This window comes from Myiozetetes cayanensis, unplaced genomic scaffold (genome assembly GCF_022539395.1).
Source record: "Myiozetetes cayanensis isolate MyiCay16 unplaced genomic scaffold, myiCay2020 scf15, whole genome shotgun sequence".
Lineage (NCBI taxonomy): Eukaryota > Metazoa > Chordata > Aves > Passeriformes > Tyrannidae > Myiozetetes > Myiozetetes cayanensis.
In genome coordinates this window covers 14,240,176-14,265,456 of record NW_026087159.1, presented here as the reverse complement: position 1 = coordinate 14,265,456, position 25,281 = coordinate 14,240,176, and the positions used below count along the sequence as shown (strand labels likewise).

The window sequence follows — 25,281 nt, the reverse complement described above, 5'->3', positions numbered from 1 at the left end:
AGACAGATCACACCACTGGGATGGTCTGCAGTGCTTCTTCCAGGCATGGGCCATGGATGGGAGCATCTGTGTTCCCCACAGCCAGCCTGGTGCAGCTGCTGGCAGGCAGGAGCTGGGTGGGCCAGAGCAGCCATTCCTCACACAGCCACTCTGCTTCATGGCACAGCCCTGGTGTCCCCAACACGACCATCCCCTGTGCTGCTGGGAGAGCTCTTCTGGGAGTGCTGCAGGCCACATCTCATCCAGGTGTGAGCAGAGATTATCTGATTCTGATGGGGTGCCCTGGAAATTCCCAGCAGTCACTGGCTGCTGCTGGGCTGGAGCACCTATCCTGCCCATCCCACCGTGATGCAGCCAGCACCCAGCTGACCCCTGCCATTCTCCAGAGCCCCCTCATAACCCTCTTTCCCACCCACACCAGCTGCCAGAGGTTTTGCAGGGCCACCCAGCTCCCTGTCACAGAGGGAGGACTCACAGCACTGGGGGTGGGTTGGTGGGGGCTCTGATGAGCCAGCAGTGATGGCAGCACTGCCACTGCTGTGGAGGAGAAATGTGCTGCCCAACAGGCACCACCCCACACCTTCTCCACAGCCCACCAGGTGCTCTGTGCCTCTGTGGGGTGGCCGCTTTTCTGGAAGGTCCCCACCCCACAAGAGACACGAGGCAGGAGCCAGTGTCCCCCTTCTCACTGTCATTCCTGGGTGGAAAACCTCTGCCACTGTGTGGGGCAGATGCCAGGGAGGGGGAAAGCCACCAGCAGTGGGAAGATGACTCTGGCCAGTGGAGCACCAGCAGCAGCAGAAAGCAGGGCGATGGCAGCCAGCCACAGAGACAAGGGGCATCATGGAAAGGACACAAAGGGAAGTGGAGGGCCAAAGCCCAGTGCTGAGTCAGGTTGAGCAAGCTCTGCCTCCCTCAAGCCACTGATCCCCACCGATTGTGAAATGGATGCTGGCGCCTGGAGCAGAGCTTCCTCCCCCATCCTCCCCCAGTCCTTATCTCTGCTGCTTCCTCCTCCTCCAGGACTGTGCCCAGGGTAGGGGGAACTTGTGCAAAACGAAGCTGAGAAGCTCCAGGTCTAATTAATTACTAGCTGCTGGTAGTCTTGACTGAGCCCCCAGAGACTCCAAGGCTGGAGCAGAGGAGGGAGTGCAGGGAGATACTGGAAAATTACAGTTTAATTCTTTAGCATTACATCTGAGTACATGGCATCTGGCAGACGAGAGACAGGAAAAGGCAGATAACGAGCCAGCCACTGCGAAGCTCTGCAGCGCTTCCCTTCCTCAGCAGCGGGGGCAGCCAGGACCCCGGAGGGCTCAGTGTCTGTTGGGATGGGGGTCCCCGGGCGGGCACTGCCCACGCCTGGCCCCGCAGCCGTCAGTACTCCTGCTGAGTGTCACAGCCGAGGAACTCTATTCGCAGGGCAATGTGGTTGTGCCACTGCCGGGGGTGTATCCTCACGTAGCGGGCAAAGAGGGGCGGCTCCAGGGTGTTCGTCACTGTGCTTACATAGTCTTGGTTTGCCTTGAAAACCTGGAGAGGAGAGAGGAACCGGGGATGTGCTTTCCTCTGCTGGAACAGCGAGGACATGATCAAACACCCCTTGGAATGCTTTAGGGGAGGAAAAAGCACAGCCTGGCTCAGTGCTCTTGAGAAAAGGTCATGTTTGCTGCCAAGGTCTGTGCTTGCTGCCCCAGAAATGGCAAAGGAGCAGCTCTGCCTACCTTCTCCTTGCCGTCTTGCAGGACTGGGCTCCAGTGCTTGCCGTTCTGGCTGATGGAGACAGCAAACTCCTTCACAAACATGTGGGTGAAGACAGCTTTGGCACCTTGGGTTATGATTGCAGTCACCTTCTTGGTTACTTGGAAGTCCACCTGCAGCCACTCCCTGGGGCTGTTGCTCTGGGGAAGGACAGACTGCCTTCAACCCTTCAGCAGCAATGAGAAAGACACACTCATTGCAGCTGAAGCTGAGCTGGCCCTGCATATGTAGCCCTGAGCTTCACCTGCCCTACCAGGCATCTGGTTGGAGCTGCTGGGTGCTAAATCAGTGTGGCAGCTCTCCTGCTTGTGAGTGGGCAGCTCGCATGGTGCATGTTGCTCTCTACGCACTTCCCACTCAGCCCTGACTAGGAGAGGCTGCAAGCACCCATCCTGCCTGCTGGGGTCCCAGCTGCCTGCCTGGTGTGTCCTTGCAGGGTCTACCTTTGGCCTCCAGGCGTTGATCCTCCCCTGCAGGTTCAGGCGGGCCAGGGAGGGCAACCAGCTGGAGAAGGCGTTGGAGCTGTAGGAGGATGCGGAGATGTGCTGGTCAGGGATCCCTCTCCTCTCCATTCCTAGGGGCATGGAGCAGCCTGGAAGAGAGCAGCAATGCTGGTCAGAGGTATAACAGACCCATCACAGGGATGCCTTCTGCCTGCTCACTGCTCCAGCTGCCCTCCATGCACCTTCCCTGGTTCCAGGTTCTCCTGTGCCTTGCTGCAGTGTCATGGTCCCTGCACTGCTCAGGGCCCCTGTGTGCAGCATGGCTCTGGCCACTAGTCCCACCTTCTTTTCCCCCTGGAGATTTTATCTAGGAGGAATGTGAAGAGTTTGTTGCATGAGGAGACACTAGGAGAACCTGTTTCCAGGGAAAGAACAAGAATACCTGGAAGGGAGACACTCTGCACAGGTGTGATCAGGTGTGCCTGTGCACAGGGGCTTCAGAGCAGGCTGGCAGGTTTGGTGGCATGGGGTGACAGCACAGCCACTGCTGCTTTTAGCTGCTGCAGAGTCCTGCTGTGTGCAAAGCCAAAGAAAGGATCACAGAGCACCAATGTTGACCAGAGCAATCTCGCCTTGAGGTGGCAAAACCAGAGGAAAAGCCAATAGCATCTGTCCCTGCTTGTTCCCTGCTCCCCCCAGGCTGAGACACCAGCTCCCCAGCTATCAGCTTAGCTGCTGCTGGAAGCTTCTGGTGCTCCAGGAAAAAGTGATGGTGAGAGCTGGCCCCATGCTCTCCCTCTGAAATTGCTATCTCTAAGACCATAACGAGCTTTTCCAGCTTTGTTCCCCTGACAATCTCAACGGGCATCTCCAATCTCCTCCTTCCCCCTCCACAACTGCCTGGGAGCCCTGGAGCACACGGGGCTGGGGCCCAGCACCCCATGAGATCATCCCCCAGCTTTGGTGGCTGGTGTGTGGGGGAGGGACGCACTGTTGAGGTCGCAGCCGATGAGCTCCATGCGCAGCGTGGCGCGGATGTTGGAGTGGGTGGGGTTGACGCGGATGTACCGGGCCACGATCGGGGGGTTGAAGCGGTTTTCCTTCACTCCCGCTGCATCCACATTGGCAAGGAACATCTGCAGGGAAAGGGGCGAGAAGGATTGTTGTGCCAGCGGAAAGAGAGCTGGGCAGGACAGGGGTTTCTGGGAAGAAGAACAATCCTGTCTGGCACTCCTGTGTCTTATCACCACCCTTGCAGCTCAGGGAAATGACCTGAGTTGTGATTCAGGCCAGAGAAGTGTGAGTGGGTCAAATCAGGGTGAACCACTGAGAAAGAAGAGGAGGAGGAGGATAAACTTAGGGTCTGTACAAAGGAACTGGGTTTTGTATTTTCACCCAACAAAGGGGAGAAAAAGAAGGAAAAAAAGCCAGTCCTGGAATGTTTGAACCTGGGAAAAGTTTTAGCCACAGCTCCCGTACACAATGGAGGCTTTTCTGGCTATTCTTGTTCTCCCAATGGAATGATCAGCTTATTCATATTTAGATTGTGGTTTTTTCGACTGTCTACTGTTCCTCCAAATTATCTACACAATGCTTTTAGAAAGCCAAATTTGCCTTTAGGTCAAAAAAGGTATTCAGGCACAGTCTTATGCCTAGCTCTAGGCAACATGCAATATAACATTAAGCAGTGGATCTCACAGTTACCTGGGATCATGAAGAGAGGTAGCTCAGACAATTGAAAATGAGACAGCAAGTCCCTTGCAGATCCCTGATCTGCAATCCAGTCAGCAGGCACTGACTGTTCTCTGTTCCTGCCCTAACCTCAGGACAGCTCTGCCTTGTGTAAGAGCTCCCTAGTCCTCATCACCCCGAGGCCCCATTCTGGGAGGACACCCTCCTCAAGACCTGTTCACTTACCATTTGGGTGCTGGTGGCATTCCCCTTGTATGTCTTCCACCTCAGCCCATCAAGGCTGTAGTAGACAACAAACTGGGAGACGTAGAAGCTGGAGAACTTTTGTCGGGCCCCCTGGGTTTTTATGCCGTGAATAATCATGACACGCAAAAGGTCCACCTGGGAATGAGAAGCCAGGGATTCACTTCTGATGGCAAACCCAAGCCATGCTCAGGCAATGCACCATAAACCTGTGATGTTGCTTTCTCCTGACATAACTGAGAAGTGGTTATGAAACCAATTAAAGCAGTCATTCACAAGGGCACAAGTCAGACAACAGCTGGGAGAGGGAAGGGGGGAGATGTTTGGACAGGTGAGCTGTTCTCACTTGGTCCTTGGGGGATTTTTGCACAACCCAGTGCTGCAGCTGGGCCACCAAGTGATCCTTGTGCTGCACTGAGGACAGATATAGGGTCAGGCCAGCAGCAACCATGACCAGACTAACTGCCATTAGGGTCTCAGGGGGGGAAACAGTAGGATGTAGCTGGGGAAACACTGGCCATCCATAGGAGTCTTGCACATCAGCCACGAGCATGCCCTTGTAATGCCCCCAGTGATGCCTCCAGACACAGGGCCCCTCTCACCTGGATCGAGGCGTTGCTGCGGTCGGTGCTCCAGGCGTTGATGGAGCCAGAGTTACCCAGCCTGGCCAGGTGAGGAGCCCACTGCCCTGCAAGGAGAGAGCACAGACATGAGGGCACTTGCAGCTGACAAGTCCACCCACAGGACTGGGTCTGAGGATCACCTCAGGGTTCAGGAGCCACATACAGGGCGGCAGAGCATTGACACCATGGGCCAGACACGGGGGAAGGCGCCTCCATGCCCTGAGCTGACATGGGCGTGGATGGAGGAAGGACTCTACAGGAGACCCAGTGTAGCAGAACTTGGGGCAGGCAAGCACACGAGCTGTGATGGCTGAAGCTGCCCTGACCTCACCTGCCTCCCTGGCAGGTTACTCACCGTACTGCCCCGACGCTGTGATCTGAGAGTCTGCAATGCGGCCTGAAGCCAGACCAAGGGCGTCCCGGCAGTCTGCAGTGAACAGGGGAGGGTGGAAAACAAGGGAGAGTTGATTAGATAACAAGGCTTTTGAAGGAAAAGCCTAGGCTGGGTAGCAGCCTCCAGGCTCAGGGAGGTTTTCAAGCCTCCAGGAGCTCGCAGGCTTGTTTGTCTCACAGCATTTCAGATGCCTCCACGTGCATCCCCGACTTTTAGGGGTGCTGGAAGTTCTTGCTCCCGACCCCCATGTCAGCAGCAGAGAGTTCCCAGCATCAGTCACAGCAGCCTCTTGCCAAACTCCCACCCCTGAGTCCATGACCTCTCATTCCCATGTCCTAATGTCCCAGCAGTGCAGACAAGTGTCTCTTCTTTACACCCAAGTCTTGCTCCTGGGCCTTTTTGTTGCTAGGCAGTGTCTTTAAAAAACAAATATCACATTGCTAAAGGAAAGTCTACCTGACACCCCTCTCCCTCTGTGCCTCTTCTGGTCTGCTGAGCACAGGGATGTTTGTCTCTTATAATAATCATTATTATTAGCAACTTGTCACATCCTGGCATCTCCACTTTGTGTCAAATGCTCCTGGGGAAAAGGTGAATTCAAAATCTTAAGCAGATTTTTAACTTATGGCAACATTTTCTGGCTGACATTTAATGGTCTTTTAGAGACAGGAGAGAGACTGTTGATGTGTGATAAAATACTACTCTCACACACCACTTCCCACAGTGCTTACTTCCAGTGAGTTAGAAACATGTTGTTCTGGGGTGGAATCAGAGGTTTGCTGTGGATTTTGCAGTTGCTCTTTGGGCTGTTCCTATCAGACCAAGCTGTAGTCAGGCAATGTTGCTCACTATTTCTTGTTATCAGTTTACCTCCTGACACATGGTTTAGGCAGCTGGGCACTCTACCTGACTGACAGCTTGGATAAGTGCATTTTACAGGGATTCTCAGTTTTGGAAAACCAGAGCTTTGGAGTAAATATTTGCAGGCTGGTCTGCCAGCCTTCACCTCAGCTGTGTCCCTGACTCTGTGCTTTCTGCTGGGCTGTGCAGGGTGGCAAGGACTGAAGTCGTGACTTTCTTTCAGAGTGAAAAGCCAGAAGATCCCACTTGGGTCACCCCAGGAGAAAGGCTGAGAGGTCTGGGGGAGGGAGCTCAAGTACATGCTGGCTCTGGCAGCAGGGAATCAGGGCTCAAGGTGGGGTCACTCACTCGAGTCATACACGAGGAAGAGGGCACTCATCCCAGCCTGCTGATGCTCTCCCACTTTGCACTCTACCCGCCAGATCCCAGCATGTGAGGGCCACATCTCCACTGTCCCGAAGACACCTGGCCAGGAATGGAGAGCAGAGCAGAGGGGACTTACTGGCTGTAATGGGGTGCCACAGTGCCAAGTGCTGTGCAAACACAAAGCCAGGCTCTTCCAGAACCAGTCCCCCTCCTTGGCATCCCCCCCTGCAGGCTTGGCACTTCCTTAGGGCATGGAGAGGGGTGCACAGTGCCTTTCTCACCAGGATAAAGGTTGTAGACTCCCATGCGATACTCCTGGCTGGTCCTGACGCTGAACAGCTGCCCGTGGAAGTGGACAGAGTGGATGTCCTCAGTGCTGCCCATGTTCAGGAGGTGCCACCGGACCCGCTGCTGCTGAGCCATCACCAGCCCGGGCAGTGTGTCACTCACGTAGCCGTTGATGGCTGGGAAAGGCAGCGGTCAGGAGCGGCTCAAGGCTCCGGGGCTTTTCCATCCCAGTGTGGATTATGGGATGGAAAGGGCAAGGGCAAGGGTCCTCACCGTGGAAGGAATGGTTTCTCCTAAAGTCAGGGCTGTCCTGCTGGGTATGGCAGGGAGGGAGGCAGTTCCTCTCCACGTTCTCCGGGAAGTACCAGCTTTTGGTCTCATCGAAGATGGTGAAGAGCAGGGAGAACTCCTGCACAGCCAGCTGCCTCCTGAAAATGAAGCTCAGCACCCCCCGGCGGCAGATGATCAGGGGCCCGATGAGGCCTGAGTGCAGGTCCTTCTCCTGCCAGGGAGAGGGAAATAGGAGCTTGTCTCAGAGACTGGCCTGGCTCCCAGTCTGAGGCACGAGCAGGGTGGGAAGGACATGCTGGGCTCCCTGGGGCATCCCCACTCTGCCCTGAGCTAGGAAAGGCTGAGAAGCAAGTGTTTGAATGTGCTTTTAAAGAGATGTGGTGTCTGTCTGTCTAACTGTCCTGTGGTCCCTACTATGCTAACATTGGACCAGGGGCCAAATCCAGGCAGATTTGGAAGAGGGTTAAGGAGCTGCAGAGTGCTAATTGCCTACAAGTTTCATAATCTGGTACAGCTGGGGAAAGGTGTGAACACCCAGTGAAGAGAAGAGAGCACCAGCATACATTCACCACTGTATCAGACACCTGAGAACCTACACAGGCTGCTTTCAGCACAGCCCTGTAGGAAATGTCTCAACCTCCCAGCCAGGACCCAGGAGTGCTGCCCATCTCTCCTTCCTGGGATGCCCCATGGAGCAGGCTCCCACCTACCAGGTCCACGTTGGAGAAGTAAGCCCAGGCCTTGCAGTCGAACTCCTGCATGGTGGGTGCCATCTGGGGCAGGACTTTCCAGGAGTACTTGCGGACCTCCGTGGGCTGCACCACCCCGCCCTGCTGCGCCGTGCCCTGCGTGTCCTCGTAGGCTGTCAGTGTGGAGTGGAAGGAGAAGGGCCGCGAGGCCAGGTTCTTGAACGTGACCTGCACCAGAGGGAAGGCAAAGCAAAAGCAGTGTGGGAGGGGGTTGGGTGCAGCCCTGAGGGTACCCTGGACCCTGGGGTGGGCCCAGCCAGCTGATGGGAAGGAGGCAGCCAAGTCCCTGGTGCCCAGGTCCCCATCTGGTCCCCACACAGTGGCCAGCCCCTGCTGAACTACGAGCCTTGGCTGTGCAGTGTGATCCCCACTGCAAAGCACATCCTGGTCATGCCAGCAGGATGAAGCTCTCTCCCTGCTCAGTGGGAGCAAGGTCGGCTACACCACTGTCTCTGGAGCCCAAAGGCGCTGAATCCACTCTGATGAAGATTTTCCTGAGAACTGGGCAACTCCTCCAGGCACACAAGTCCTGAGCCCAGTGAAGAGCCTTCCACCTCTTTCTTCAGTGGGTGCTGAAGGACCTTTGGTGGTGCAGGAAGCCCAAGTTTGCCCTCACATGGAGCATCTAAAGAAGCTGTACTGAGCCCTGCTTTCTACAACCCCTTCACCCAAAAGGCTCCCCATGGAGCCCAGGAGCTGCTCAGGCTGTGCTGTTGCAGAGACTGGGTCTGTCCCAGGTCCAGGGCTTTGCACCTGAACTCTGAGGTTCCTGCTGGTCCTCCAGCAGCTGAAGTCCCTCTGAATGGTGGCTCTGCCTCCCAGCCTGGTGCCATCCACATGCCAACAGCTCCACCCCCTGGGCCCTGAAGATTAACCCCTGAGCACTGCAGAGCCTGCAGGCCCACCTCAGCACCCCCTCTGGCTGAGCACAGACAGCCCTGGGGATTTATGGTTTTGTAGGAAACAGGAACTTTCAATTCACCATGATGACATCTTCAACTTCTGCCCTGATGTACGGCCCAAGGATGCCCAGGTGCTCATCCAGCTCTCCCCGCTGCGCCGGCCGCGTGAAGGAATCATCCAGGTACTCCCGGAAAACCACCTTGCGGTACCTCCAGGAATTCTTCCTCCTGCTGCTCCGGGGATCCCTGTGGGGGAGGCAGGTAAGTAAGTCAGGTGATACTGTCCAATAATGAGGGCAGGGCAGGGGTGCTTCAGAGCCATCTGCAAGGGAGCTCAAGGTCTCTGGAGTTCCAAAACTCCCAGAGTGGAGGGAAGTGCTGGGAGCATCCTCCCCCTGGGCTGCTTGGCTGGGTGGCACCGACACAGACCTGTGATCCTGCCTGCCAGCACATGCCAGCTCCTGCATTGAGCCACGCCATGCAGTGCAGGAGGAAAACACGAGGGACAGTCACACTTACGCTGCTTTTAGGAAGTGCTGGGGTCTCTGGCTGCCATATTCCCACATCACCTCCACTGCTGCAATGAAGTATTGCCGCACCTCCCCCTGGAAGGAACGCGGGTCGTGCTCGTCTTCCTCGTAGATGTCAAAGTCCTCCATGGTCTGCTCTGTGTCACTGTACTCATCATAGTCCAGCTTGGCAGCCTTTGACCCTGAGGGGCTGGAGTTGCTGCCGTTGTTCAGAGCTGGTTCCTCCCTATATCCCGAGCTATGGTTCCTCTCCACAGCTATGCTGTTGCTTTCCCCATCCTCCCTGGGCTCTCCCAGGCCCTGGGCCCCTCTCTTCCCTGCTTCTCTGAGGACATCTTCCCCACCGAGCACCTGGCATCGATGAGGACTGTCTTGCACATTTTGGGCTGCTTTTTTGGTAGTGTCGTTGTGAGGGGCATTACTTGGAGACAGCGAGCAGTTCTCTCTGAAGGCTGGTTTCGTGGGCATTTCTTCTGTGCTTTGCCCAGACATTCTCTCAGGCACGTGGTCCTCTGTGGCATTGGCCTTGAGCTGCTGAGGCTGAGGATTGACCTGACCCAGCTGCTCCACAGAGTTTGTCTCCTCCTCCATCCTGCTTCTCCCCTGAGCTTGCTCGCTCCCAGGAGCCCCCCAGACCTCAGCTCTGCCTGGCTGCAGCTGGGCCAAAGCTGGGCTCTGCAAGCCCCCCGTGTATGCTGCTGCCCCCAGGGAGACTGGGTCCCAGTTGGAAGCCAGGTCTGCAGCCTCAGCAGCAACCTGCCTTTCTGGGCTGCTTCCTGCCATGGTCCCCGCTGCTCCTTGTGTGGGTAAGGAGTGTCCACTGGGCTGGACCCCCTCACTGCTGCTCTGTACACCCCCATCTGTGCTTGGCCTCCCCTCAGGGGACATCCCATCAGCCTGCAGAGCATCCCTACCCAGGGGTAGTCTCCTCTCAACCACGCTGGATTTTTCTTCCAGGCTTTGCTGGGCCCCCATCACCTCAGGTGAGGTGTGGCTTGGTATCAGGGACCTCTTTTTGAAGCGAGTGCTGCAAAAAGGAGAATGAGGTCCACACACTTTTGGGGCTTTCTTATCCACTGCTGTCTCAGGGGTCTGGCTGGCCAGATCCTGCCCTGCTCTCTTAACATCAGAGAGGGGCTTCCAGCTGCTGGGCTGCCTGGTGTTGGGAACACCCAGACCGTGCACCAGGGCTCTGCCCCCCAGTGACCTGGCTGCTCGAGGTCTCCAGTCAGGGCCTCTCACGCTTGTGGCTGGAGCTCTATGTCCCACAATCTGCTCAGGGCTCCTTAGGAAACCGTTTGGGAAGGGCCTTGTGTCATTGACCACGACATTCGATTCAGAAAAGGCAATACTGTCCAGCTCTGACAATTCCTGAGCAGCTGTGTTATCCTGAAACACTTCCTCCAAGATTACTTCATCCCTCTCTTCTGTCATTATGTAGCTGGAAGGCTCAAGGTCGTTGGTCTGTGCAAAAGTGGTATCTAGAAGGTTTGTGCCTTTGGCAACTTCACTGGCTTCTTGTTCTGTGCCGCTTTCTGCAGGCAAGGAGTTACTCTCCTCCATGAAGATTTCTTCTTGTGCAGGTTTGTCTGAGAAGGAAACATTTTTCTCTTCAAAAGATTCATAAAAGCCTTTTGAAATCTCTTTGTCAGGTCTTTTTTCTAGCCTAGCATCCAGATCATTTGATGAGTAATTGCTTTCTACGGTGTGACTGTGAGATACAGCATGAAAAGTCCTGTTATCTTCTGTCTCATCTGAAGATGCAGAAGAATTGGTCAGTGTGGGGGAAGAGTTATGATCAATACTTGAAGCTGGCTCTGTATTGATTGTCTCCTCTGAGTTGTATAAATTAAAGGATATTTTATCAGGCCCTCTTAGCAACTTCTGCTCAGCACCCTGTGAAGACACGTCTTGAAGTCTCAGATTGTGCTCCAGGTCATTCTGGTGAAATGAGCTCCTGCTCTCCTGAAGAGGAGATTTGCTTGCAGCAATTGACTGCCAGAGGCTTGTTGCATGAGTAGTTGTCTTTTGAGGCTCTTCCTCCAGGGTCTCTGTCATACCACCTGGCTGGATCATCGTCCTTTTTACTGGCTCCTGCACCTCTGAGATTTTTGTCACCTTTGTTCCTGCCAGAGCATCTTCTGGAGCTGGCACGGCTTGGTGCAGCCCTTGCTGACCTTCTTCTGAGCTCACAGTGGCATGGACCCTTCCACTGACACTCACCAAGGGTTCTCCAGGTGGGACAGCTCCAAGTCCTTCACCCTGGCTGGTGATTTTTGATGATTCTTCATCTTCCAGGAAGGATTCATAGGACACTGGCTCGTAGTTTGTCTCTGAAGAAGACATGGAAATATCAGGTGGATTTGGCATCGTTCCTAAAAATGTCGATGTGCCATTGGAAGAGGGATCAGAAGTCCTGCTGCTGCTCAGGAGGGCCCCATGACTGGATTCTGTCAAGCACAGTCTTGTCTTCTCTGTCTCATTGCTGGAGGAGGTGATGTTGTTCAGTTGCTCATTCACACACGGCCTGTGCCACCTCTTTGTTTCAGAGAAGCCCCTGGGTTGGAATTCAAAGGCACCCTGCTCCTCATCTGCATACACATAATCCTCCTCTTCAGGGTATTGCTCATACTGGCACTTGGAGACCGTGAACTTGGCGTGCATCCCTCTGTCTCTGAAATTGGGGTTCAGGCACCCCAGTGTCCACACACCTGTCTCAAGAGAGGGCAAGAGGACACCATCAGCTCACTGCAGTGGGAAATCGGAAGAGGCACCATCCCCATGCTGCTCCCTTGCTAGTGCAACCTGTCTTTTCAGGCAGCCTCTGGTTTATGGTAGTGATTTCATGTTTTCATAGTCCCTGTAGTATCTTACAGCTGGACTCACAGTGTTGCTGGCAACCTCAGAGCCAGTCCTGACAAGCACCATCACCATAATGCACTTCCAAAGACACAGCAGTGCTGTCAAATACACCTCTCTCCCAACACAGTCACCACATCTCTCCCACTGAAGGAGAGAGAAATGAGAGATTGCCTCTTGCTCACGTCCCTGGTCAATGTGTTTGCTCCCTGCAGCGAGCAGGCACCTGGAGTGGGTGAGATGTGTGATAACTGGGCTCTGACACTGGAGAAGGCTGTCTGTCACCTGCTGCTGGCTGAGCTGCTTCTGTGCTTCTGAGCAGCAGGTAAAAACCAGAGCTCAGACAGATGCAACGCTCGGCTGGCTGGCTTTTAGAACACTTCCTGGGGTGTCTGGAAACCCTGCCAGCTTGGCTCAGGGAGCAGTGCTCATGACCATCCTATCAGTGTTTACAATCACATGGTAAATCCTGTGTTTCCTCTGGGAGCAGAGAAACGGTTGACAGCACTGCTTTTGCAAATGCTCAGGGAAAATGCTGAGAGGAGGGGGAATATAACTGAACTCTGAAGCAAATCTTTCCTAGGACTTCTGCGTGGCTCTGATTTCTGTCCTTGCAAGGGTGTGGAGATAAATGCTGTAACCAGCAGCTGAACCCACAGCAAGGACAGCACTGCCACTCCTCTTGAGCTCCGAGCTCGGAGACAAGGTTGCAAATGTCCAGCAGGCTGAAGTTACTGTAGCCAGCCTTGGCATCATGCGTGACCTTAACACACCCTGTTAATGAAGTAAAGCACAGTAATTTAATGTATTTAACTTAGACTTTGAAATATTTGATCGTTGCCTCTCACTTTGCTCTTCTAGGAGGTTCCAGGGTTCCCTTTGCTCTCAGACCTGCCAAAATGCAATCAGGTACCGGAGAACTGGCTGGAGGTGCTCAGTGATCTCTGCTGGGGTGATTTACAGCACAGCTCATGGTTTAGAGAATAGCCCATGCTACTAACCTGGCTTTTCCAAACTCATGAAGACTGTCTCTCCAGAAAAGGGGAAGAGGGTGAGCACATCCTCAAAGACCATGTTGCGCTTGAAGGTGTTTCCGGAGAAGAAGATGGAGAGGAAATCTGTCTGTGCCCCAACACTCAGGACGTACCAGTACACAACGTCATGCAGGCAGAGTTTTGGTTGGAGGTTGTCAAACACAAAGCCGTTAATAGCTGGAAGAAGGCAGGGGTGAAACATTCCATCAGGACACCATTCCCCCATGGCTGCCGATGCTGCTGCGTGTCCCCTGCTCATTCCCTGGGGCAGGGATGAGCCTGGGTCTGCTGGGGCTTTGCAGGGAGCCCCTGGCCCAAAACTCACTGTGCATCACATTGGAGGCATAAAACTGCGGGTCCTGGGTATCCACATGGGCCGGGTCGGAGCAGAACCTCCTGATGTTGTCCTCCAGGTACCAGCTGTGGTTCTCATCAAAGACTGAGAACAGCACCAACCTCGTGTTGTCTGACATTATCTGGAAAGGGAGAGGGAAGAAATTTTTCCTGCTCTGATCAGAGCACCCCCGGGGCCCAGTGCAGATATCAGGTCTTAGCCTGGGTGCAAGCTGAGGCAATAAAGGAAGGACCCACCTGATTTCCCCTCTGATCCATGGACTTCTTGAAGCAGATCAGGAGGGGCCCTATCAGGCCCGAGGCCGTGTCTCGGACTGGGTCGATGGAGCTGTAGTAGAAACGGGTGAGGCAGCGAGGATCTGCCTGCGTCGGCCCATCCTCAGGGGTGAGGCTCCAGCTGTAGGTGAACGACTGGCCAGGGGGGATAGGAATGTCCTTCACATCCTTGACTGGCAACACACAAGAGCAGGTAAGTCTGGGCTGCTCCTGCGAGGGGTGATCCCCCTTTTAGAAGGGCTCAGAAAGGCTTCCTGACCACGCAAGGTGCACAGTGAGCCACCCATGCCCGCTCCAGGGTGGCACACTGGCTGTATGGAAAGTCAGTCTGGTCGAAAGGAGGCACAGGGGGAGGATGGAGAGGCACATGCCTTACCTTGAGAGGGCTTCGTGGTGTAGTATGGCCTGACACTGGTGAGGCCATGAGGGTAGATGTTGTACGGTCGGCTTGCCAGGTTCCTGAACACGATCTGAAACGAGCAGAGCCAGCAGGAATGTTTAATGTTTGCTGAACGTGGGGAGCCCTTGAGGCTGCCCTTAGTGAGGGAGGGAAATGCTGGGCAATCCTGGGACTGGCTGCCTGCAGGGGGTCAGCAGGGAGGAACAGATGACTGGGACCATGAAGTTAGAATAGAAGAAACTACTGTTTCTCTACGGTGAGTCTATGCTGTCCATGGTAATGGGAGGTGTGCATTTCAGGGAGGGTATGAAAATATCAGATTTGTTAAAGAGAAAGTTTCTGTCTTTAGTGTTACTTTATGCATGAGTCAGAAGAGCCATAGGAGCAGAAGAGGTCAATCCAAAAGGCCTCAGAGGACCAGGACACTAAATATGCACATCAGTAAACAGCTTTGAAGGACTCCCCACTTCACTGCATGAAGGCACTCATTTATTTCTCTAAACAGCTCTGTCAGGGCTTTGCAACATGCCCACAGCTGCACAGGGAACCCGAGGAAGGGAGCAGAAATGTGAAGATCATGGAAACCATCCCATTCCTCCTAGCAACAAACAAGTCAAGTGATCAGTAGAGGCACCTGGGGAGACACAAGTGACAGCCCCCAGTACTGTAAGGTAACAACAAAGAGATGGAGAAGAGTGGAGGATGAGAGGACACTCTTGCCTCAGAGGAAGATGCTGTGTCATGGATTAATTCACACAAATCCTAAGATGCCTTCAGTGAGGTCAAATCAAAGGGACTGGGCAATATTCTTTGTGTCTTTGCTGATCTTACTGAGAGTATTTAGCTTTAGCTATCAGTAGCATCTGCCTTTCTGGTGAGCTTTGGACATTACCAAATGTGAGAAGGCACCTCAAGGACTTCTGCCAGACATTAGCCACACACCAGGTAGTAGCTCCAGTTATAGGAACAGCACCAAGCTTTGAAGTTTCCCCTTACAGTCCCTGCTGGTGGAAAGCAGTCTCTCTCTTACCTTAAACTGATCTCCAACCTCTCCCTTAATGACAGGCCCCAGAATTCCCTTGTCCAGTTGATTTGACACCTTGCGCTTCTTGAAGGTTGAGTCTTCGTACTCCACAAACACCACCTTCTTGTACTTCGAGCCGATGCGCTGAGGGCCGGGCTCCAGGTACAGCCTCGAGATGTTTCTGCAGGCAAAGGCAGAGAAAGAGCAGAAGGCCACGTGTGGGACACCGTCAGAAACAGAGCAAGGACCCACACAGCTTTCCAGGGACACTGGTGCCCACTCTCACCTGTCCAGAGACAGCGGCTTCACAGGGGCATAGTCCCAGTCCATTTCCTCAGCTGCAATGTAGTAAGTCCAGGTCACAGGCCTGTCTTTGGCAAAAGAGCGCACTTGGATCACATGAAAAGTTTCCTCCTCTTCTCCGGGGTAATCCATGTCCTCTGGCTCGTCTGACTGCGTCCCCATCCTCAGCAGGCGTTCCTCAGGACACTCCTCCACCTTCACAAGGGCTTCCATGCCAGCTGGGTTCAGACAGGCCAGGCAGAAAGGGTCACACTGGTGCTACAGGCGTGCATCCCCCAGGCTCTGCTTGGGAGAGATCCTCTCCACTACTGTCCCATAAAATGGACCATCACATGGGTCAGCTCCTGCCATCAGGTCATGGACCAGATTGCAGCTGGACGTAACACTGTGGAGCAGGAGGGGCCTTGGGGCTGGAACATCACGCAGAACCCTGAGCCTGGGCCATCCCCTGAACTTCTTTTCCCCCGAGCCCTTGCAGAATAAGGTTACCTTGCTGATGGGACGGTATCTGGCAGAACATCCGAAACCAGCCAGCTGTTCCTGGCATGGTCTGGGCTGTGAGATATGTGGCAGGGGAGATTTCTAGGCTGCTGAGACGGTGGCCTCTCACCAGGAATGTGTGGCCTTCAAAGAAGATGGAGTGGACTTCTGGCCCAGAGCCCAACCCGATCACATGCCAGTGGACCTGCTTCTTGAGGCACAGTGTGAGACCTGGCAGGATACAAGGAAAGCAGCCAGGAGTCAGCACTGTGTTTATCCCTTGTTCCCACTCTTGGTGCCGTGGACTCAGAGTCTGACACAGCTGAGTGGAATCCCATGCCCTGCAAGGTGCTGGCTTCAGGCTCTCCACACATGACTGTCTGAGCAAAACAGAGGAACAAGTCTCATCATCCCTCCTGAGGTAAGACCAGAGTGGGGCCCTCTGGCAAGGGCTTTGGGAGGTGTATGCTCCAAGGAGCTCACAGGGGATGCAGTGGCAGAAGAGATAGATGTGCTCTTTGACTCCAGAAACAGGGAAATTGGGAACTGGAAAGGAGAATCATTTGTCTGATCACAACACTGGCAAAGCTGACACTAAAATATTGGATTTGGAACAAGGCTCCAGCACATCCCCAGCAGTAGCTGAGATACCACAAAGGGCAGAGAGAGGTCACCAGGATTATTTGAGAGCTGGAGAAAATTCCTTCCTTGGGGACACTCAAAGAGCTCAGTGTGCTTAGGAAATGGGAAAGAATTTGGCTGCATTTTAAAAATATTTTCCTGGGGAGAAACTGATGTGTGCTGAAGGGCTCTGTAATCTAGCAGGAAAGTGAATAACAAGTTCCTGGAAGCTGAAGACAAAAAAAGGCAAATACAGAGTTAAGCACTTGTTTTTGGCACTGAGTGCAAAGGTGACTGGAACAGATCCCAGGGGCCTGAGAGGAAACTGGGTGGAGGTTCCATCCTGAGGCCCTCAGGTCTCCATTTCCAGCTCTCCATCAGACACCTCTCAGGCCGGATCCTGCATCCAGAGAGGGGTGTGCTGGGTGTGGAGGTGGATACCTTCTCCAGGGAAAACCCACTGGGCAGACACAGTGGCTGGCAATGAGATCTACTCAGCTCTTAAGCTCTGAGGTTTATGTCAGACATCAGGAAAAATGTCTTCACTGAAAGGGTTGTCAAACACTGGAACAGGCTGCCCTGGTATTTAAAAGACCTGTGTATGTTGCAATTTAGGGACATGGTTTAGTGGCAGACTTGGCATTGTTAGGTTCATAATTGGACTTTTCCAACCTAAATGATTCTGCGGTTCTAGTCCTGAAATCCCCCAGAGGTGTTTTAGTGAGAGCTGGAATTTCCCCTCAATGCTACCTCCAGCCTTGTTCACAGGGCTACAAAAGATGAAACTCTTTGCTACCAGCACTACTCCTTGAGACCTCCAAAGGGGTGTGGCAGCACAGACAGCTGGACACAGGTCCTGCTCCACTGTGAAGGGGCAAGGCAGACCAAGGAGCTGAGATGTAACAGTCCCTCTGGAGTGAACACAGCCTAACAGATCCATCCCCTGGAAACTCCTCACACCCCTTCACAGGCTGCCTCGAGGTTACAGACCTGGCTCCACCTTCCATGCCCTCCACCCCTGTCCCCTGGCCACCAGGACTCACCAGGCAGCGAGCCATTGATGTAGCCATTGATGGTGTGCAGCTCTGTCCTGTTGTGAGGCTGGGGCTGAGGAGCTACTGGGGGCTCAGAGTACCAGCTTTTCCCTGCAGGAAGAGGAGGATGCAGTCAGCTTTCACTTGAGAACGTTTCAAGGAAAATTTCAAAGAGAAATGGCTCTGCATGGATGTGGCGGTGACCACTGCACGTGACAGGGAATGACCCCCCTGCAGCCTTAGCCTTTGTGATGGGGACAAGGTCAGGGCGTGGGGTGGCAGAGCTGGGGGGGCTGCAAGCTCCATGAACCCAGGGAAGAGTGGGAATGGCAGTACTGCATCAACTGGGGGGCTGGATCCTCTGGGAGGAGGTGTGGGTGCTGAGCAGCTGTGCCCACACCACAGCAAAGCAAACACCCCAGGCTGATTTCAGGGTCTGGCACAGCCAGTCAGTCGTTACCTTCATCGAACACTGCCAAGAGCAGCACAAACTCGTTCTGCACGTCCTCATTCCCATCGCTCATCAGGGTCCCTGCGAGGTGCAAGGGGATGGATCAGGTCAGCAAGCACCGTGCCTGTCTCCCCTTTGTGCCCTCCAAGAACTGGTAAATCAAGGCCAGGCTGTGTTTTTGCTTTTGTCACGTCTCACAACTGTCACAGCCCTGTTTCCAGCCTTGCTGCCCCCAAAAGCCCGCTGTTGAGAGGCAGCTGCCCCCAGAAGGCATCCAAAGGTCAGTTTGTGCTGCCTTCCCTTTGATTTCACTCAGTGGAGAAACTGCTCCTGGTGAGTCAGTGGAACCTGCAGACAGTCCCCTGGGAGGAGGTGACTCGTGCCCACTCATTTCCAGTGACTACTGAGGGGTCTGGACAGCTATCTCCAGGGTGTGTCTCAACCAGGGATGACCAACCTTACTCCAGTCACACTTCTTGTGCCCAGCAAGTAATAACAGCCAGGTTTTCATCACCTCCATGTTTACTGAGGGGAGAAAGGAAGGAGAGCAGGCACAGGTACTATGGAGCATGCAGTGTCCCAGGTATCCTCGCCCTCTCCTGCCTGATCCTTAACCCTGCCTGATCCAAACTTCCCTCTAATTCTTCTGGCAAAACCCTGTTTTGACAAAGCAACCTGGTTGACACTGAATGATCACAGCTTGGTGAAGCTCTGAGGGAAGGGCAAGAATTTATGCCTCCATAACAATTCACCTTATGGACAGATAAGGTTCAAGATTTTGTCTGTGATCTGAAGTCTTGGGAAGCAAAGAAGCAAACAGTTTCTCTCCAGCAGTGAAATTCAATATATGCTTGGCTCCTGCACTGGAAAGGGACTCTTTGAGGAAAGGACTGAAGCCCAGAGTGCTTTGCAGAGCACAGCTTACTGACTCCACTGCCGTGTTCAGCCTCAGGAAGGCATCTTTGTTCTGCTTGTCAGTTCATGATGACATGTGACCTGTCCCCATCCTCACACATGACATGTGCTGCCCTTACCAGGTCGGCACACGAGCAGGGCTCCAATCAAACCAGAGTTGATGTCCCTCACGCTGTTGGTGTTGGAGGAGTAGGAGTGGGTCAGGCACGCTGAGTCATCATCCGTCGGACCCTGGTTTTGCTGGATTTCCCAGATGTATGTGTGTGTCTTCCCAGGATCCACCCTGTCACCCTCCTTCTCTGTCTGGCTGGTCTCATCCTCGTACCCTGCACCTAAAACCAAAGAAATGGCCAGATGTCACTGAAGGTTCATCCCCAGCATGCTGTGGCTACAGAAATGCCTCTTCCTCCAAGCCAGAGCACAGCCCCCCTCCACCCTGGAGCCAGACTGACTCCCACAGGCAGTGGTTTGTCTCAGGGCTGTGAGCAGAGCTATGCCAGAGATTCACTTGCTGGGCTGTGGATCCACCACCTGTCCTGCTGCTGGACACACAATCTTCCTGGCCCTAAACATCCAGCCCCAGGTTTAGCCTATGTATTACCTCTGTAACTGATACAGGTTTGCTCAGCTCATCTCTGGGCTGGGCTCGGTCATGTTGCTGCCCCAGGCTCTGTGACCATCTGTCCTCGTAGAGGGACATGAACAGGATGGTCAGGGAGGGACACACCCCTGTCAGAGCAGGAGGTGCTACACAAAGGCTTGCAGCACGTGGCCATTGCCCAACTCACCCTCCGACGCCTTCCAGTAGGACACCCCGACGGCGTGGAGGTTGTAGGGGCGGGAGGCCAGGTTTTTAAACGTGATGACCACCGTGTCATAGACTTCTGCTCGGATGGTGGGGCCCAGCAGACCTGAAGGAAGGAAGACAACAAGGTCAGGCAGCTGGGGTCAGGCGGCTCACACCCTGCCCTGAGCCCCAGAGAGTCCTGACTTTCCACCTGCACAGTTAGCGGCTGGTGCCTCGTGTAGCACGGCAGCATCAACTGCTGCGGCTCCAGCAAGGCTCTCTGCATCCCCAGGAGCTCTGCCACGCTGGTGCTTCCCTATTCCTGGCTGAAGGGCTCCCAGCACCCAACCCAGGAGGAGTTTGGTGGCTGTCAGGGATAGCGAGGGCTCACCACGCTGCTTCTTACCCATCCATGCTGGCCTGAGCTTGGGCTGTATGAAGGAGGCATCAGGGTACTCCACAAACACAGCTTTCCTGTACCGGGCAGGGACACCAGCTGGGGGGGCCTGTGGGCCTGTGTTCCCCGAAATGCTGCAGGAGGAAGGAGAAGCCAAGGCTGACTGCACAGCCCCATGCAGGGATGGGCAACAGCCATCCTCTTCCTCCCCTTCCCGCCGGCTTGCCTGTGTCATGCCAGGGATTTCTCACCCTGTTGTGTCCTCTGGATTTCCTGACAACCCCCAGGTGTGATTGGAAGGGGTTTGCTGGGCTCGGGGATGACAACACGGCAGTGATTCATGCCACGGTGTTAGTCACGATGGAAGGAGACACCAGGGCAGCAGGCACAGCACCGTACCCAGCTGCAGCTGGGAGAGGGCACAGCAGCAGCACTGCTGCCAGTCTCCTGCCTCAAACCTTGTCCAGTTTTGTGCTTTCCAGCCAGCAGAGACACAGAGCACTGGAAGTGCTGCAATAGCAGTGCCACAGTGGCCTCTGCCGTGCAGCCGCCTCCCACCCCATGCCCTTCAGGTGTGGCTGACACATCACATCGTATATAACTGTAACATCCTCCCCAGCTGCCCCCAGGAAAGACTGTGTTGGGCTGCATGGCAGGTTGTGGCAGATCACTCTGTGTCTGAGCAACATCCCCACATTCCTTTCTTTTCTGCCCAAACTGGGATTTACAGCCAGCCCTTGAAAAAGAGGCTTCACAGCAGGAAGATAAAAGAGCTTTAAATGTATTTCACATCCCACTCATCTCTGCTGACCACTTTCTATTTGCAAGCAGCTTAACAAATTCATTTTCCAGAAGGAATCCAGCACATTTATCAGGATAGCAAAGCCGTGAATTTCTTCAAGGATTTGAGAGGCTGACTTATCAGCCTCAGGACTGAGACCATTTCCAGTAACCACGGAGACTGCTTCCAGCCTTGTTTTGTTTGGAGCAGAAGCCAGGTGGTATTTTCTTCCCACTTAAGAAGCAGGGAGGGTTGCTCTCCTGCTCTGACTAAGCCTTCATTCCAGCGGTGTTTCCCTCTGCGACTCTTCCTCAAGCGGAAGAGGAAGGAGACAGAGTGACTCAAATTTAGGAAAGGTCAACACACACACTCACCCCCACACCACTGGCTAGAAGCCACCTGCGGCTGGAGGGTGCTGTGGGGAGAGCAGAGTCCCCCCTTCACACCCAGGGGCAGAGCAGGATGGATGCCCACAAAACCCTCACACCCACCCAGCTCCTGCCTTTCCCACCACAGCCACAACCCCACATTCCGGATGGCAGGAGGCCCCCAGCAGACACCGCCCCAGTGAGCAGTGCCACTGCATTCAGCTGACTCTGCCTGTGAGCCATCATCACTCCTGGCTCCATGGCAGCAGGGTTCAGACACAGCTTTGCTCTGCAGGGTGTCCCCATGCTGGGAGATAGCTGGGCTGCAGGATTGCTGGCACTCAGCTGTCCACTGTCGGGAGGCTTTGCCTTCATCTCTCGCAGAAAGCCCAGATTTGAAAATGCCTCCCTGAGATATGAGGGTCTGGTCCTGCTAATTCTGCAGTAAACAAGGCAGAAACTCTCTGGAGCCAGGGGGATTTTGCTGGCATGCAGGGACACGGCTGGGAGGAGACTTGGTGACAGCAAGGCTCAGTGCTGGGTCCCAGCTGGCACTGCAGAGCCCGCAGGGGGTGAGGAGGCAGAGTTCAGCACAGGGACATCCGATCCAACTGCTTCTGGCCAGTCCTCTGCACTTGGGGTCCCCGTGAACTTCCTTCCCAAAGGGCAGCTGAAGCTGAGGCGGGGAGATAAGTTTCTGGCTCCTTGGATCAGCATTGTTAGCCACACTATCTGCTCATCTCTTGGAGCTGGGGGACATCCTGCGCTCAGGAATCGGCTGCTACGTGTCCACCAGCTCCGAGTCTGAGCTGAGGTCCCTGGGGCTGTCGCAGGACGTGTTGGTTCTGGCTGCGACCCTGCAGATAGGGGTGTGTTTGGGAGGAAGAGAAACTGAAATCATGGGGAAGGTTTAAGCAGCTCTGGGCTGCTGTGCCATAGCCCATTAATTTGACAGAGCTTTCTACAGGCACGCCAGAGAAATCACTGCCTACATACAAGGGTTTTGGAGGTCCTGCCTGGAGATGAACCTTTGGGAGTTTCCATGAGATGGTGGTACCATGAGGGAGAATGGGTGGAGCAGGAGATACCCCACACACAGCTGGGAGACAACCCAGCTGCAGCAGCAGCTCTGCTTCTGCCATGCTTTCCTGGCTCAGTCCTGCATGTCCCTGCTCCCCAGTCTGGATGGTTTTCTGAGCCCTCCCCACCTTTTGGAGAATTTGGCTGAGCCTACAGGGCCAGGGAAAAGGCTCTGTCATCCAGCCCTGGTTCCCACCATGGCTTCCCCAGGAGCCCACGCTGCCCAGGAATACTCTGCCTCTCCGGTGTGGAGCACACCATCAAGTCCCTGTGAGAAAGCCAAAGTTATCTTCCCCTGTTTTAGAGAAGGACAAGTGACCTCAGACTGCTGCCCTACTTAACCCCAGTCAGGTCTCTGAGTCACTCCCAGGTCAGAAGCAGTGCTCGAGTGCATCACTAAAGCCAGTGCTGAAATGGAAAGCCACAGGGATGAATTAACACTGTGAGTGGAGTCATCATCATGGTGTAATATCAGTGAAAGCAGGGTAGGGGGGATTAGTAAAACGGGGGGTGTTGGATGCAATTTTCCTACTGAAGGAACCAAAGGGGGAAAGCCAACATAACTCAGATACAGTGACTACAGCAGCTGGTCAGGCTGACCTGGCTCATCCCTAGATCCTGGTTTCCAGTGCCTGACTGCAGCTCATCACTGCTGTGGCCAGTGTGGGTCTGAGAGGGGGCCATGGGCTGATCTTGCAGGGCAGAGGGAATGGGCACAGCTTGATCCACAGGGGATGCAGCCACCCAGCTCCACTGCCCATGCTGAGCTCAGAACAGCCCGTTCACATCCACGTGTGTCCCAGCCGGCTGTGTCTCCAGACAACACCATCCTGATGCCTGAGCAATGCAACTGCCACTTTTCCTTCCCACTCCAGAGTTTACGGGCAAAACCACCATGCCTTCCTCCCTCCTCTCACCATGCACAAACACTGTTCTTTGCCCAAACACCACAAATTATTGTCAGCTCCTTAAGGAAAAATTTCAGCCCCAGCAATGCAATATACACAGAGATGTAAATAATTAAAGCTAGATTTTACCACAGGCAGTCACAGCCAAAAGCCTTTGCTGCTCTGAGGAGTGAACAGCCAACCTTCCCCTGCAGTCCCCAGGCAGGGAGGCACAGCTCCCCATCTCCCCTCACATTCCCCCAAAGCTCCCAGGATGCAGAGCAGAAGAGAAAGCACAGGCTGGAAAACCAGCTCTTTGTTCCTAACACAGCCTTTAAAGGGTCACAGGCAAATGGCATTACTATAAAGCAGTGCAGAACAGCAGCACAGAGCGGGTATTACCTCTCTCTCTCTCTCTCAGTTCCACCAGTCCCCCCTCAGGGGTTGCACAGGTTGTGACTCCCCATCACACCACCCCTTCCCAGCTGTACCAGCAGCTCAGTGCACCCACCTTGCCAGGTTTCCCTCCTGTACCTGCCTGGACCCAAGCTCACAGGGCAGTCCAAGCCAGGGTGGGAGAACACCCAGAGCAGAGTTCTAGAGCTGCAAGAGAAAGAGCTTTACCCTGCAGGCGCTTGCAGCACGGACAGCAGGTTGCTGTGTGTGTAGTCCCAGGCGGTTTCCACTGCAGCAATGTAGTATCTTCTGACTTTGCTGGTGCCCTCCTGAACCAGGCAGAGGAGCAGGAGGCTGCACAGGGCTCCCTCCAGCATCATGCCTCCTGGCTGGGAACTGCTCTGGCTTCAGGAGGAAAAGTGAAAAGGAAGGAATGAGAAAGGAAAGAGGAAAGGAAAGCCTTTATCTTCTCATCCAGCTGTTGTAATCCACAGGAGATGATGCTTTAAAGGCAGCACCCACAGACTCACTCAGAGCACTGGAGAGTTTCTCAAAGAATCGCTTGAGCAGGTTAGTGCAAAGAGCAGTGTGTGTGAGTGATGGACTCTCCCACTCTTCCTCTGGCAGTGACAGGAGGAGAGGAAAAAACAAAAGGAAAGGGAGGGCAAGCACAGCGGTAAGTTCCGCTGCAGGACCCAGCTGGCTCCGTGTCCCGGCCTGTGTCTGGGAGCAAGATGAGGAAAGGGAGGGTTGCAGAGGAAGCAGAATTTAGGTGTGGTCTCTGCCTGGTCTCACCTTCTCTGTCACCACTGAGAAGGAGAGCGGGTTACCAGGGATGCACATACGCACGTACATACGTGAGGTTATCCCCGTCCCCGGGATCCCTGCACCCCAGGCTGGGATGATTGAGCCACACAACCTCACTTCAAGCCACGTGGGAGGGAGAGGGTTGGAGTGATCCCTGGGAATCCCCTTCCCACCAGCTTCACCTCACATTTCTCCTCCTCTCCCAGGGTCCTGCAGCACAGCTCAGAGAAGAGGCACTGAAATGTTTTTGCAAATTTCTTTCATTTTACTCACAAATTTTCAATATCTCTTTCTAAAAGCCCGTGAAATCCCCTTCCCCCCTCGATGCACACACGTGTGCTCAGGCACACACACTGGCACGTGGTTGTCCCTTGGCTCATGCAGGCAGGAAGGTGAGGAGGAACGCCCTGGAGGGTCCCAGCATCCACCGGGAGAGCGAGGCGTGGAAATGTCCCATAAATCAAGCTGTGGGTGAGCAGGAGCGCACCAGGGGTGCTGAGCCCGTTGGTGACAGTTCCAGTGTGTGGGAAGCATCCATGTGAAAGGTCTTGGTGACTGGGAAATGGAGGGAGCCAGTGGAGATGGTGGAGGGATGGGAGTTTCAGGGTCTCTGACATGAATCCTTAGCATGGGGCAGGTGGGACTGGTAGGGCATGGGACAGGAGACAGAAGCTGAGCCCCCCAGGTAGGGGCAATCCCAGCAGAGGCAGGAACACATTCCCTGATGTCCCACTGCCCCATGTAGCCTGGGAACATGTTAAACCCCAACCTTCCAAGAGGCTGACCCTGCTCCTTGTGCTCACCCAGGCGCTGGCAGAGAGAGCACCAGGACTCGAGGCAGAAAGTGCTTCCCCCACATCATCCACCCTTCTCTTGAGGAGGCA

The 25,281-nt window shown here is 54.4% G+C and overlaps 1 protein-coding gene across 2 annotated transcripts; it reads right to left on the bottom strand.

Annotated features, from left to right (window-relative positions):
• Window positions 1-1,193: 1,193 nt before the first annotated feature.
• Window positions 1,194-24,173, bottom strand: F8 (coagulation factor VIII). Of its 2 annotated transcripts, XM_050310778.1 has the most exons (26): window positions 23,819-24,173; window positions 20,088-20,212; window positions 19,683-19,805; window positions 19,014-19,226; window positions 17,989-18,060; window positions 17,538-17,639; window positions 15,883-16,104; window positions 15,377-15,611; window positions 15,097-15,271; window positions 14,043-14,136; window positions 13,628-13,839; window positions 13,362-13,512; window positions 13,004-13,213; window positions 9,133-11,854; window positions 8,694-8,859; window positions 7,673-7,879; window positions 6,945-7,173; window positions 6,665-6,847; window positions 6,366-6,482; window positions 5,118-5,189; window positions 4,742-4,827; window positions 4,122-4,277; window positions 3,196-3,340; window positions 2,205-2,353; window positions 1,725-1,901; window positions 1,194-1,533 (listed from the first exon to the last, which is right to left on the bottom strand). In XM_050310778.1, the coding sequence occupies exons 1-26, from the start codon at window positions 23,968-23,970 to the stop codon at window positions 1,378-1,380; spliced, it is 6,651 nt and encodes a 2,216-aa protein (XP_050166735.1). In that variant the 5' UTR covers window positions 23,971-24,173; the 3' UTR covers window positions 1,194-1,377. The 2 variants fall into 2 exon arrangements, with proteins under 2 accessions (XP_050166735.1, XP_050166734.1); XM_050310777.1 differs by lacking the exons at window positions 1,194-1,533; window positions 1,725-1,901; window positions 2,205-2,353; ... (3 more) ...; window positions 5,118-5,189; window positions 23,819-24,173 and adding an exon at window positions 5,570-5,736 and having other exon boundaries at window positions 20,088-20,206.
• Between the last annotated feature and the right edge of the window lie 1,108 nt (window positions 24,174-25,281).